Raw genomic sequence first — 13,067 nt, forward strand, 5'->3', positions numbered from 1 at the left:
GTGGCTGCCATCACGAGAGGAAATGTTTGAAAGAGAAGCTTCCACGAATAAATCGTGCTCAGACATTCCGCCTAACTGACCTATGTCTTGACCATACTCAAATTCATGTTAATCGTCCTAATCAGTGGCAAACTTTTTTCCCAGTGATTTTCCTTATGCCACGAGCTGCTCACATGCTCTTCCTGGCTGCTGCCTCCATCCGCCCCATCTGGTCTGCTACTTTCGGTTCGTGCATTAAGCTAACATTTTACGATGTCTGGCATTGATTATATTAACATGTCACTGCTGCTTAACATTCATCCATCCAACCATCCATCTGTCTGGCTAGTTAACTCAATTGCCATGATCAGAGCCCAGACAGACATGTTGGGATTTAATACTCTCTGATATGTGTAAAGTGATATGAGCGATATGATGTATGGGATATGGGATAAAGCAGGTAATTCAATATTAAACTAAAATATAGATAATTAGCTACAAATCTCATTAGTATCATAATTATTGACCTATTAATTAGCTAGCTGCATCTTTTCGCACCTGTTATACCAGCTCTGTGAACCCAATAGAAACCCAATGTACCCATAATAGAAAGAACAAATCCATTCCATTCCACACCTGTTGCATAAATGCACTTAAGCAATCTCTAAGCGACCCTTTAAGAGCATCTCAAAGTCGAATACCAGATTGCCAGAAACGTGACCAATTTCAGCTGGTGTCATTTGGTGACATTGCTTGGGCTCGGTTCCGAGAATTATTTGATAAGGGGCGGCATATACATACATGGCACGCTCTTTGGGGAATACCCCAAAAGTCTTATTCATTAGCAGATTAATGTGGGACTTCCATTAACCAGGTCTTTGCCATGATTGACGTCAATTGCTGGAGAAATTTCAGAAATTTTTAACCATAAATGATAAGACAGTGAGAGAGTTTGGTTTTTTTTATAATATTTTATTTAGTTGGTTTTTTTTTCTTTAACCAAAAAAATCTTTAAATTTAATTTGCTTAAAATTAAATAACAATTTTTTTTTTTTTTTGTGTTTTTCTTCTTTTTTTTTTTGCTGTTGGAAAAGCTAACATAACAAAACTTTAATTTTTACATTTCTTCGGCTGTGCTTTACTTTACAATTTACGGCGTGCATCCGATCAGTGTGAACAGAATAATTGCCATTATCAATAAATTTTAGCGACGCTTAAGGCGAACGAATTATACAAATACAAAATTTCATGCAATATATATTTTTATGTGTGTCTGTTTGTGTATATGTGTGTATGTTTAAGCGGCAGCTGGTCACGCGCTTTTTTGAGTGAGTGTATGAGTGTCGCAAAATTACTGCTGCTGTGTCTCTGCTGCTGTTGCTTTTGCTGCTGCTGCTGCTGCTTCTGTTGCGTTCAAGTGGAAGAGGGACGGCACTGAGAGAGCGACTTCCGCGGGTGTTCAGAGGCAGGTTCTACCCGCCCCATCGAAGGTCGCCTTTCAGTTCCAATTATCTGCCAAGTAGCTTGGCAATCCTCCTCTCTGTACAGGTACAGGTACAGTTATATAAGACTATATATATATCCTATGTATACGGCTGATATATATATGTGTGTGTATATGTACAAGTAAGTATGTGGCTGTGGCAGCCCAAACGTCGGTTTCCCGTCGGGAACTCTCCAAGACGTTGGAGTACATCAACCTTTAACTGGTTTTCGCTCATTGCAAGTTTCTCTCAATTTAAACCATGTTTGCCCCACTGTCTCTCGGGGGTTTTTACTGTTCAATGATGTGTCTGTCCCGCTCACACTGCCTACACGGCCGGGAGCTGTACAGTGGGCTGCTTGGGGGCATCCCAGTGTGCCTCGCAGTAGTCGACCAGTTGATTCTCGGCCTTGTTTAGACGCTCCTCGTCCTGGTCAGCTGTCCAGGTCTTCTGTACCAGGCAGCACGATTCGACCGTCTCCTGGCCCAGGATGCGGCTCAGCTTGGTGGCGTCGTCCACCTTAATCACGTAGATGTCGTTCTCGTAGCAGAAGGCCTCCAGCAGCACCTCGTGCATGTGGGTGGCAGAGTCTCCGTCCTTGGGCACGGCCATCAGGCAAAAGAGCGAACCATCCGGCGACTTGGACAGCACATTGATGGCGGCCGACAGGCCGACGATCACTCGGGACTCGTCCTGGGCCCTGAGAAGGGCCGATTTAACGGTGCGCCCAATGGGGGCACACTCCATGGGCAGTTCCATGTCCAGCTCCATTTCCAGCTGATGCATTGTGCAGTTCTGATCAACGACCATGTTGCTCAGGTATTCCAGTGGCTGCTGCAGTTCTTGCTCTGGTGAAATTATCTTGCGGCTTGGCGGCACTTGAGCTATTTTTGCTGGCTCTGTTTGCACTTTGGGTTTTTGCGTTTTTTGGCAGTTGTTTTAGTCTCTTTTTGACTTTTGGCTTGTCACTGGCTCGCACTAATTGTTGTGGTTGTTGTTGTTGTTGCTTGTTTAAGCGTTTGGATTAACTTTTGATTATGAAATTCTTTTCACGTTTTGTCTGCGGCACGCTTTGCGATCCGCTCTCAACCGTTATTTCCCGCTGTTTCAATTTTGATTTGCAATTTCACAATGAATGCTCCAACCGGGCGAACGCGAGCTTTTATAGCTGGTGCTCTCCGAAACGTGCGTTTCCCATTGAATTTCATCAGAAACGAACGAGCGGGAGAGAGAGAGCGCCAAACGAGCGGCAACGAGAGCAAGGGAGCTTTTTGGGGGGCTCACTAACTACACCACACAGACATACAAGAAGAACAGGGGCCATCCATCTCTCTCTTCCTCTCTCTCATTCTCTCTCTTAACGCCTCTCTCTCCGCATTGTTGCTTCGCTCATCCAAAATTGGTAATTTTTTCAATGGTGGGGAAAAGATTTCCGATCATTTCGGGGCAATTAGCAAGTCTTGGAGTTTCTTTCCATGGGTTGCAACTGCAGTTTGTCGCGGTTTGGATCACACATCGAGGTCATACAACTTTAGAAGCTCTCCCGCTCACACACCCAGACATATGCAACTGTCTGGTAATAAGTATCTCCCTTAATTTAAGAGTCTTTCTTTCTCATTATCTTTCAACGGAAAAAGTCATTTGGCAAACGGATTTTGATTGAAACAGAAGTTGGTCAGCAAAATTCGGGCAAAATTGAATGATTTCCCTCAATTTTCATGAACCGATTTTACTGGGAACTTAGTGGATTGGTCATGAACCATTTGGCACTAGGCCAAAAAGCCAATCAACAGGTTCCTTCTACTGTCTCTGGGTGCCCCTCTGACGTCTGTGTTAAAAGTGTCGTTTGGCCAACGCGGTGTTGATGATGGTGTTGTTTCAAGCATGATTAATTAACGACCTCTCTTATTGAAATCGAAATGAGTTCGGCATAATTTTATTTCTGTGCTGGTTTCGCTCGAAGTGCAGCAAATGAACGAGAGAGTTGAGCACCTCCTCTTTTTCCTTATTTTACTCATATTTGCTCTGTTTGGGCCACACCAGACATGGGGACAAACATGGGAGGAGACCAGACCCGAACAATGGGAAGCTGCTAATCAATTTATCGCATATCCATGCTCCCTGTTGGTCGCATCAATCTTTTTCTGCGTAGTACAATGAGCACGTGGGAACGTGTCGAAAATTTAAATAAAGATTCGCGCGAATTTTTATCAATTGAACCTCGCTGCGCAGGGGTAATGAAACTACGCCATTTGGTAGCGTTTCCCAGCCATTACCCCTGGGGGTTCAACTACCGCGTATTCTCAGTCCCGTTAATGCACTTTTTAATGAATTATTTGCATACTCTATAATTATTATGGGTATTATAATATTCTCCAGAAGCTTGTCATGCAGAGAATGCTGACTTTGGAACTTATAAATGATATACATTCGAGGGGTTATAGCCGTGCCTGTAGATATCTGTCATGCAAAAGGAATAGCAGTCCTTAAGGAATCGAACTAATACGAATAAGTACATGAACTCGCTGGAACGATCACTCCGTAAGAGTATCCAATGAGTCGTCGCTGAAGCTAGCTTTTCATTCTTTTTATTGGAGGGGTTGGGTTAAATTCGATTCGACAAGCATATTTATCTTGACGAAGGGTTTTTTGCACAGTTATGTGTTTTTTTTTGTGTCGAATAACAAGTTTTAAAAATAGCCAGCCACATACATATGTACATTTATAAATAAATAAATGTGTTATTACACATGTAAATGGGTTGAATAAACTGCTGACAGTGCGGCCCACTAAAATGCTACACGGTATCATACAGATGAGATTTATGAGGCTGAATTAACTGCAATCCAAGTAGTTTTTTCCACAGCTCCGCTTGTTGCCAGGCGTCTTTACACCAGGCCATAAATCTGTATATCCAATTTAAAATTATTTGGAAACGAGCCCTGTAATTCTAAGACAGCCCTTCAAAATTAATGTTACTGACATTCGCAACATTGTCTCATTTATTCAGATACAACTGTATCTGATATCTGTCGACTAGTGGCGTTCCCATCCAAATTGAATTTCACACAATAATGCAAAAATTTCTGCAAGAGTTTAATGAACTTCCTGGAAACAGAACCCCCAAAAAACAAGAATTGTAATTTGAATTATGTTCAAAACAAAGTTGAAAAAAATATGGAATCAATGAACTGTTTTGGCATAAAGTGAACTTTACCGTACCCTCTTTGGGTGTGGTGTGGCTCTGTAAGGGGGTGTCCAGCCTCGTCCACCTCCCCCGCCAAATACTGACCTATGCAAGTGCATCAAAACATAAACAATATTTGCTGCTTACTCGGCGCTTGACTGACCTTACCTTACCCCAATGGCACTACGGGGGAAGCGCACTCAAACCGAAACTGTGGAGTCAGCACAGAATTTGCGCGCCAAATTTGCCTCAAAAGTGGCCAATGAACCCCTAGTTAGGGGCATCCGCTTCGGGTCGTTCGTTATTTACTCCAAAATGTTGTGTGCAACATGCCAGCGGCTCATGGGTGTCAGAGGTGTCGGATGATCTTCCAGAGGAAGGAGGTCGCCTTACAGAGTGATCGATGCGTGGTGGCTGTGTGGCATCGCTGCCACTCGTGGTGGGATGCCTCCGGATGCCCGACTGCTGAGTCACGCCGCGGCAGCACTAAATCTGGCCTGGCCCAAAGCCCAAATGAGTCAAAGCCAAAGAGCCAAAACGAGTGCGTCTTTGGCGGGCGCTCTTGACGACCGAACTGGTTTTGGAGAATTCCCCTGAAAAACTCCGCTGCATTGAGCCACATTCGGCTTTGAAAGTCGGTCCAAAGTCCAGCTCTGTCGGACCTGCAGCCAGTCACCTGTCTTGTCTCGCGTCTCTCGTCTCACGTGCACCGGTCGGGCGTTCCAGCGGACCAGTTTGCTGCACTCTCTGCTGCACTGAAATTATGTATGCGGTGCAGCGTCTATGCTGGGGGATTTCCCATTTATCGTCGGCGGCAGGGAAAACCCGCGTGTCCATAAGAATTCTCTTCAGAAAAAACCCCAATCCAAATAGTTAGTGGATTTTTCAGTTTTTTTTTGGCCTCTGTTTGGTACTTTCCGATTTATGAAAATATTTTAAGCAGAGTTATCTTAAGCCAGAGGAAAGTTGTTCCCTGAAATGAAAGCTTTATCTGTTCTGTTATTTAAATGGTGAAATATGTTGGTGAGTCTCAGAAGCTTGTGAAGTTTGTATTGTCGGGTTAAATTTTGAATAAATAATAAGAAATAAATATTTCCATATGTATAATAAATTAAGAACACATTCTTTATAGTATACAATTTTGTTATGAAATTTTTTTGATTTTTTCTTACAGCTTGTGAAATATATTTTTACTTATGACATACTTTTTGATTATCCATAATCAATAATAATTTTAATCTTTCATTATTGTAAATTAAGATTTTACATAGTTTTAGCGTTTATTTTTTCTTTTATTTATTTAAACTTGTTTCATATATTTCGCACTCAACTTTGCAATAACTCTTCTGGGGTATTTTCAAACTCTCAACGGTCTTTAACCGTTTCGCTTAGCTTTCTGCTGGTGGAAACCCTAGCCGCTGAGCTTCAAAGTTTGCTCTCCCAACGACAAATCAGAGAGAGAGAGAGAGAGTAAATTTAAGCTTTTTCTCCACGTGCGTCTTTGTTTTGCCGGCTAAATAAGCTTTTCCTTGCTCTCTCTCTCTTCTTCTTACTTTAACAACTGTCTAAACAGCTGTGGCCAGGGCTGAACACCTTTATATAATCTGCATTACAATAATTCTACCGCATAAATTAAGAAATAAAGTCATTAGCTATGATAGATGGCATTTCCAGTTGAACTTTCAAAGCTTCAGGCTGTAATTAGTTCCGCAGGTGGGTTATTACACAACACAGAGCCAACAGTCCGCAGCCCACAGAGTGCGCAGAAAAAAAGAAACAACCACAACACAGAGCCAAAAGCTTATTTTCAAAGTCAAAAGAACACAAAGTGTGAAAAAGTCGATGCAGAGCAACAAAATGAGAAGACAATTCAAAGCGAAAACAGCCTCAACAGTGGATTATTCCGTGTCAAAGTGAACAAAGAAGTTAAAGTTGGTTTCCAATGATTGGTTGGGTCAGGCACTGGGACTGGGATAAGTGGGGAACCCACACTGCGATGGTGACGGCGATTGCGACGAGCATGTTATAAAAACACAGAGCCAAACCGGCTCCGACATCATTCAGTTCGTCGCTGGCCGGCGAAAGTTACGGGGCATCGCTACAGATTCAGCTGCTGCTTGCTACAAATAGAGCAGACGGGAAACTGGCGGTACAATAAATCAATGTGACGACGTAGAATCGCGAAAAGTACCCGCTTCACGCTAATTTTTGAATACAATGGAGTATCTGAGCTACGTTTATGAGAAAATATTCGGAGGCAGTCCCCCAGCCGATGACAGACACACGTAAGTGGGAAAAACGCTCTGGGATGAGCTGCGAGAGAGAGAATTCCCCGTCCAACTGATCGCTATTTTTTCCTTTTCGGCTTTTCCCATTTTTAGGCCCCGCAAAGTGGTGTGCTTTGGCAATGTGTTGCTGGATCATTTGGTGAAGCTGGAGGATCCGGAGCTGCTGCAGCGCTACGACCTGCAACTGGGCTCCAAGGGGGAAATGGAGCTGGAGAAACTCAACAAACTGGCCCTAGAAGCCTCCGAGAGGTAAGAAATATTCCCGTAATCTGTCAGAGTAGCAACTAAAAAACTTTTTTACGACAGTTCCCAATGCCTGAAAAAGCCGGGTGGCTCGGCCTTAAACACAGCTCGTATCCTCAAGCAACTGGGCACCGATCCCACCTTCTTTGGAGCCGTGGGCGCGGACAAGCATGCGGACGAACTGCGTCTGATCTTCCGGGAGCGGGGTATCGAGGCACGACTGCAGACCATCGAGTCCACGCACACGGGCCAGTGTGTGTGCCTTATGTACGAGGACAATCCTACGCTCTATGCGAACATTGGCGCATCCGCGCAGTTCTCGGTGCAGACACTGAGCCATACGGCCATCCACGACGGGCAGAGCTTCCTGCGTCCCCTCGAGCGCAAGCAGATCCTCTACGTCGAGGGCTTCTTCGTGCCACAGTGTGCCGACGTTTGCGACTACATCGTGGAGAATCTGGTGCGCAATCGGCGTCGCCTGGCCCTAAATCTCAGTGCCCCGTACATCGTCCGGGGACATGCGCAGGCCATTATGAAGCTGGCGCGGCACGCCTTCTTCCTTTTCGGCAATGAGCAGGAGTTCGAGACACTCGGCGAGGCATCCGGCTCCCCGAGTGTGGACCAGTTGACCCAGAAACTGCTGCAGGAGGGCAACACCAGAGTAATCTTCATCACAAAAGGCAGCTCCGGCGTCCAGGTGATCACCAACTATGTGGACGAGCTCGGTCCGCCCGGTCCCATTACCGTCGAGGACTACCGGGCTCCTCGGGTGGATGATCTGGTGGACGCCACTGGAGCTGGCGATGCCTTCGTCGCTGGCTTTCTGCACGGCTGGCTGGAGAAGCGTTCGCTGGGCGAAAGCATCCGCATGGCCACCGACGTGGCCGCCAAGGTGGTGACCCAGGTGGGGTGCAATCTGCCGAGTCCCTAGCCGGATTGAATCTCTGTCAGCGCACAATCAAGCACCAAAGTAGCCTTTTAGTACGTACGATAATTCCTCTTTATGTTCCACAGACTCTAGGCTTAGTTTCCTGCCTCCCACACCCCACAAGCAATGGACTCGGGTCATTAAATTGACTTAATAAAAACTTAATTTTTTGCATCCCACTGCGAGATAAAAGAACTTGGGCTGTAATCCATTTATAGAGATGTGTGTACCCATGACTTATACGCGTTAGAAACGGCTTTGGCGTGGAACGGCGCAGATTCGTAATAAGTACTTGCAGTCGGAGGAAATACCCGTGGGGGGGGAACACTTGCAGTGACATGGCCTTCGTGGCCGCATTTTGAGATAAAAGATTTCATGTGCGTCTGTCAGATGCTTACTCATATCTTATCAGCGAATAAATTACCAGAGATGATATTCATTTTCATTTGAAATAAATATAGATTAGAGTTTGCTGATAGAACTAAGATGCAGTCCACTAAACTCTTAATCTACTTTCTTTAAAGAATGGTAAGAGCCTCGTAAATGTATGTATGTATGTCAAAAGTACTTAAGAGAAAACGTGTTCAGACATTACGAGGATTTTGTATATCTGGAATTAATTGTCCATTATCATTTTACAGATTTCTGTAGTCTTGTTTCGAAACGCATCGTGAAGTTCATGCAACAGAATCGCACCCGAAACCTTGTAAGATAAGTGAAAGCTTGCAGCCAGAGATCAATCTATATTTGTAAAAGTTCGACCTCAATCGCCTTATTAATGCATATATGTACGATTGCATTATTCATCTGCTCGCTGGAGTTCCCATCGATTGACGACTTAAAGAATATTTTCTCATTTCCTCATTCGTAATATTTCGATTGTATCCAATGTTTGTACATTCCTTCGAGTTATGTACTTTATTATCCGCAAACAAACGTTTCTCATTTTCCTAGGCCGGCTTACTCATGCCACACATCCCACATAAGCCAGTCAGGGAATGACGGCATAGCCACAGCCATAGCCAAACCCAGAGAGAGAACTCGCATGCCTCGTTTCGATGCCATCAAAGCGTATTCCGCTTTTGTGGCTCACTGTGGGGGTGGCTCGGTGGCCGCTGTGACACACATGTTTGCAAATCGTTAACAAAAACTAAGTCGCCTTAGCTATGCTTCTGTAGTCAGGGCCAAGAACGAGAAGCTGAACCAGCTGATGCAGGAAATCCATTCCATTGCAGATCCCAAAACAATAAAGCGAACGACTCGACTCGGCTTTGGGCCAAGCAATTCCGCACTTTAAAGGCCAATTCTCGGCTCAGCTTAGTGAGCTGCCTAATTGGCAGAAAGCTGCTTAAAACGGCCAAGAAGAACGAGTGGGTGCGATATGGGGGTAAATAATGGCAATGGGAATGTGGCAAAGCCAATATTGACACGCCCACACAATTGAGTGCCGCCTCCCTGGAGTGGAAGTAAAAGTGGAAGGAGGTGAGATGGCGGAGCTGATGGCTCTCCTTGCCTGGTTTAAATCACATCCACATGGAACTTGCCGCTGCTGTTAATTACTTGATATTAATTTTATACAAGCAAAGAGGGATACGGTCGGGTCGCCGCCGTCGCCGCCGCCCCCCTTTGATTGTTTTCTATGCTGTGGCCAGGCACGTCCACTCTCAATGCGAGTGTTCGAGTCCTTCGTCCTGTCTGGAGCCCGTAATTAATGTCATCGTGTGGTTTATGGGGTTAACAGGCTGGCCACAGTCTGAGCTTCGACCAGCACTTTTCACTTTGATGTCCCTCTGTGGAGACTTCTGCCCTGGACTAAGATCTGCTCTGAAATGTAATAATTAAATGTGCTCATTGGCCCTGTTTAGCATTTTAATTTTAAATAAATTGTGTTTCGGATGTGGATATTTAGTAGAGAACCTCCCATATTTTCTGGATAGATTTTCTTGCAGTGCAGGCAATGCACAAAAGACCTTACTGCCCCCTTTGATTTATGTGCAACGCTGCGTATGAGCAACCAAATGGGGCAGCTGTAACTGACATTGCATATTTGTCCACCCTCGGACACTCCTCGCTTACCCCCGGTCTGGCCAGACCGCCCCCCTTGGGCATGTTTGCACAAAATATTGCGCATACGCCATCCGAGCCGAACCTTCTTTGCCGTTTGGCTTTGTCCCTTTTGCCTTTTTGCGGCATAACGCGCGGTTAAGTGGCCATAATGTGTGCCTTTATGGGCTTGGCATTGGCTGTGGCTGTGGCATTGGCATTGGCAGTGGACTCCTTTCTGGCTTGCCCTTGCTCTGTTCCCTGTTCCCATTTTAATTCCTTTGCCATATTTGCTGAGCCAGCATTGTTGCTGAATTATGTTTTGCCAGGGCGCTTGTTGATTTTTATATTGTATTTTTTGTCTGTGCTACGAGAAAGTTCTGGCTGTCTGTTCGGAAAGGCTTTCCCTGGTTGCTATATGCCGCACTTTCTGCTGGACATTCGGCCGTATGCATGATAAGCGGCCTGGCCAAAATATTTGGCTCTGGCATGTTTGCCCAGTTGTTTACGGATAATCCGGTTTTATTGTTTAATAAGTCATCCCAGCTATCGCTTCAGATTGCCAACCAACCTGTGCCGTCCTGTCCAAGCTCTCCTCCTCCAGCGTTAGCAGCCCGTTAGCTTTTTGACTGGCTGTGCGACAGAGACAACATGGCAGACCTTTTTTCTAGAGTAAGAGTGAAGGTTTTGGCAGGGGCTCAGGAAAATCGATAGCCAAATTAAATGGGAATTTGCATGTGGCAGAAAAACAACTTTAATTCATTCGAAACCTGTTGAAAAGAATTCCGGCAAATTATCTGACGGGTTGACTGCTAAGGAAAAGATAACGTTTGGGAAAGCCGCTATCAAATGGGGTATCAAATTATACAAATGGAAAGGCATTTCATTCGTTTTGCCCAAAGAAATGGGAGTGGTTTGGGAGCTAATTGAAAATTAAGGCATAGCTTTTTTAAATTACTTTCTGTATTCCAACAGAGGACTCTAAACGGGAATTTTAGCTATTTAAAATAGCCTTTAAATACATGGATATATAATGTAACTTTGAAGTATTTTCTAACTTGTTTCCTTAGTGTAAATTACATGACTTACTTAAATATAGAAATGTCACATGCTAATTTTCCTGGGGAGGCTTTTCAATCAGCCACGGGCCGTGGCACTGGCACCAACGCAATCCCACGTCACTTAGATCACACTCATCATTAGGCCATTAGCTAAATTATAGACTACGCAATGACAATTGCTAAATGGCTTTAGTGCCCATTCCTCCTATTCGACATCGTACCCAACCAACCACCGCAAATTGCCACCCTTCGAGGGCGTCGATTGGCGAGAAGAATAAAAGACATTTGCCCAGCACTTTGCGGCACAGTTCAAAGTGGATCTGACAGAGTGGAGGAGCACAAGGATAAGTGGGAGAAAATGGCAACGACAATCGATGACATTGGTTTGGTGGGGATCAACGTGAGGATTTGGAGATACGTGGCCGTGCTGTATCCCACTCCGGCCACCAATTGGCGCAAGTTTGCCTTTGTCCTGCCCGTGTGCGCCATGAATCTGATGCAGTTCTTCTATCTGCTTCGCATGTGGGGCGACCTGCCCGCTTTCATACTCAATCTGTTCTTTTTTGCTGCCATTTTCAATGCCCTGATGCGGACGTGGCTGGTCATAATCAAACACCACCAGTTTGAGGTATTTCTGGAGGAGCTGCACAGACTCTATCGGTGGATACACGATTCCGGCGACGAGTATTGTCGAGCCATCCTGCTGGAGGCGGAGCGGGAAGCCCATCGCCTGGCGGTCTTCAATTTGAGTGCCTCCTTCCTGGACATTGTTGGGGCCCTGGTCTTCACGCTCTTCAAAGAGGAGCGAGGTGAGTGGAGTTGGTCAGAGAAATCCTTACCTCATATGGACTCTCCTTCCACTCCCATTCAGCTCATCCCTTTGGCGTGGCTCTTCCGCTGCTGGACATGACCCGCACGCCAGTCTATGAAATCGCCTACTTGCTGCAGATACCAACGCCCCTGCTGCTGTCCGCCCTGTACATGCCCTTTGTCAGTGTCTTTGCCGGTTTTGCCCTCTTCGGCAGGGCCATGCTGCGTATTCTGGTGCACAAATTGTCGCTGATTGGTGGCCAGGGGCAGGACGCTGGGGAAAGATATCAAATGCTGACCGCCTGCATTCGCTTTCACATGGCAGTAATGGGGTGAGTCTGAGCCCTGGTTGCACCTTATTGGTCGGGTTTGAGCATCGCATTGTCTCCCTCTCTCTCTCTCTCATTTTCATTTTCAGCTATGTGAAAAACTTCAAGGACTTGGTAAGCCTCATTGTGGCCATCGAAGCAATCATCTTCGGCTCCATCATCAGCTCTCTACTCTTCTGCCTGAATATAGTAAGAAAGTGAAACAGGCTTTGAGCTTTATCGGAACATTATGCTGTCTCCTTTCAGATAACTTCACCCACACAAATAATCTCGATCGTCATGTACATCCTCACCATGGTCTATGTGCTGTATACCTACTATAACAGGGCCAACGACTTGGTCATTGAGGTATGGCATTCCAGCTCTGTTTTGCTCTGCTCTGACTAATTTCTGGAATGCTTCTAGAACACTCTGGTGGCAGAGGCCGTCTATAATGTGCCCTGGTATGAGGGTAGCATTCGTTTTCGCAAAACTCTCTTGATCTTCTTGATGCAAACGCAATGTCCATTGGAGGTGGGTGGCATGGACGGCATGAATGCGTTGCATTTCATTTCATTTGGGACTCTATGTTTCTAATCCGTCGGGCTGTACGCTCCATTTCATCTTTCAGATAAAAGTTGGCAACGTTTACCCCATGACTTTGGCCATGTTTCAGAGTCTGTTGAATGCGTCCTACTCCTACTTCACTATGCTGCGTGGCGTCACCAATAAATGA

The 13,067-nt window shown here is 45.4% G+C and overlaps 3 protein-coding genes across 3 annotated transcripts; 2 read left to right on the top strand and 1 right to left on the bottom strand.

The window, feature by feature from the left end:
- Positions 1–1,031: 1,031 nt before the first annotated feature.
- Positions 1,032–2,585, bottom strand: LOC111079805 (growth arrest and DNA damage-inducible protein GADD45 alpha). Its single transcript, XM_022375110.2, has one exon. It carries the CDS (start codon positions 2,271–2,273, stop codon positions 1,791–1,793), a length of 483 nt encoding a protein of 160 aa, XP_022230802.1. The 5' UTR covers positions 2,274–2,585; the 3' UTR covers positions 1,032–1,790.
- Positions 2,586–6,308: 3,723 nt separating this feature from the next.
- Positions 6,309–8,283, top strand: LOC111081795 (adenosine kinase). Its single transcript, XM_022377938.2, has 3 exons — positions 6,309–6,935; positions 7,032–7,187; positions 7,245–8,283. The coding sequence occupies exons 1-3, from the start codon at positions 6,868–6,870 to the stop codon at positions 8,110–8,112; spliced, it is 1,092 nt and encodes a 363-aa protein (XP_022233630.2). The 5' UTR covers positions 6,309–6,867; the 3' UTR covers positions 8,113–8,283.
- A 3,288-nt stretch (positions 8,284–11,571) lies between these two features.
- LOC111079812 (odorant receptor 43a) lies at positions 11,572–13,067 on the top strand. Its single transcript, XM_022375120.2, has 6 exons — positions 11,572–12,022; positions 12,085–12,355; positions 12,442–12,541; positions 12,599–12,700; positions 12,758–12,865; positions 12,963–13,067. Exons 1-6 carry the CDS (start codon positions 11,572–11,574, stop codon positions 13,065–13,067), a joined length of 1,137 nt encoding a protein of 378 aa, XP_022230812.2.

Source organism: Drosophila obscura, unplaced genomic scaffold (genome assembly GCF_018151105.1).
Source record: "Drosophila obscura isolate BZ-5 IFL unplaced genomic scaffold, ASM1815110v1 contig_186, whole genome shotgun sequence".
Lineage (NCBI taxonomy): Eukaryota > Metazoa > Arthropoda > Insecta > Diptera > Drosophilidae > Drosophila > Drosophila obscura.

Coding starts and splice junctions, on each gene's coding strand:
- LOC111079805 (XM_022375110.2), bottom strand. CDS start 2,273: ATGGTCGTTGATCAGAACTGCACAATGCATCAGCTGGAAATGGAGCTG.
- LOC111081795 (XM_022377938.2), top strand. CDS start 6,868: ATGGAGTATCTGAGCTACGTTTATGAGAAAATATTCGGAGGCAGTCCC. Junction 6,936..7,031: donor CCAGCCGATGACAGACACAC/GTAAGTGGGAAA, acceptor TCCCATTTTTAG/GCCCCGCAAAGTGGTGTGCT. Junction 7,188..7,244: donor GCCCTAGAAGCCTCCGAGAG/GTAAGAAATATT, acceptor TTTTTACGACAG/TTCCCAATGCCTGAAAAAGC.
- LOC111079812 (XM_022375120.2), top strand. CDS start 11,572: ATGGCAACGACAATCGATGACATTGGTTTGGTGGGGATCAACGTGAGG. Junction 12,356..12,441: donor TTTCACATGGCAGTAATGGG/GTGAGTCTGAGC, acceptor TTTCATTTTCAG/CTATGTGAAAAACTTCAAGG. Junction 12,542..12,598: donor TACTCTTCTGCCTGAATATA/GTAAGAAAGTGA, acceptor GTCTCCTTTCAG/ATAACTTCACCCACACAAAT.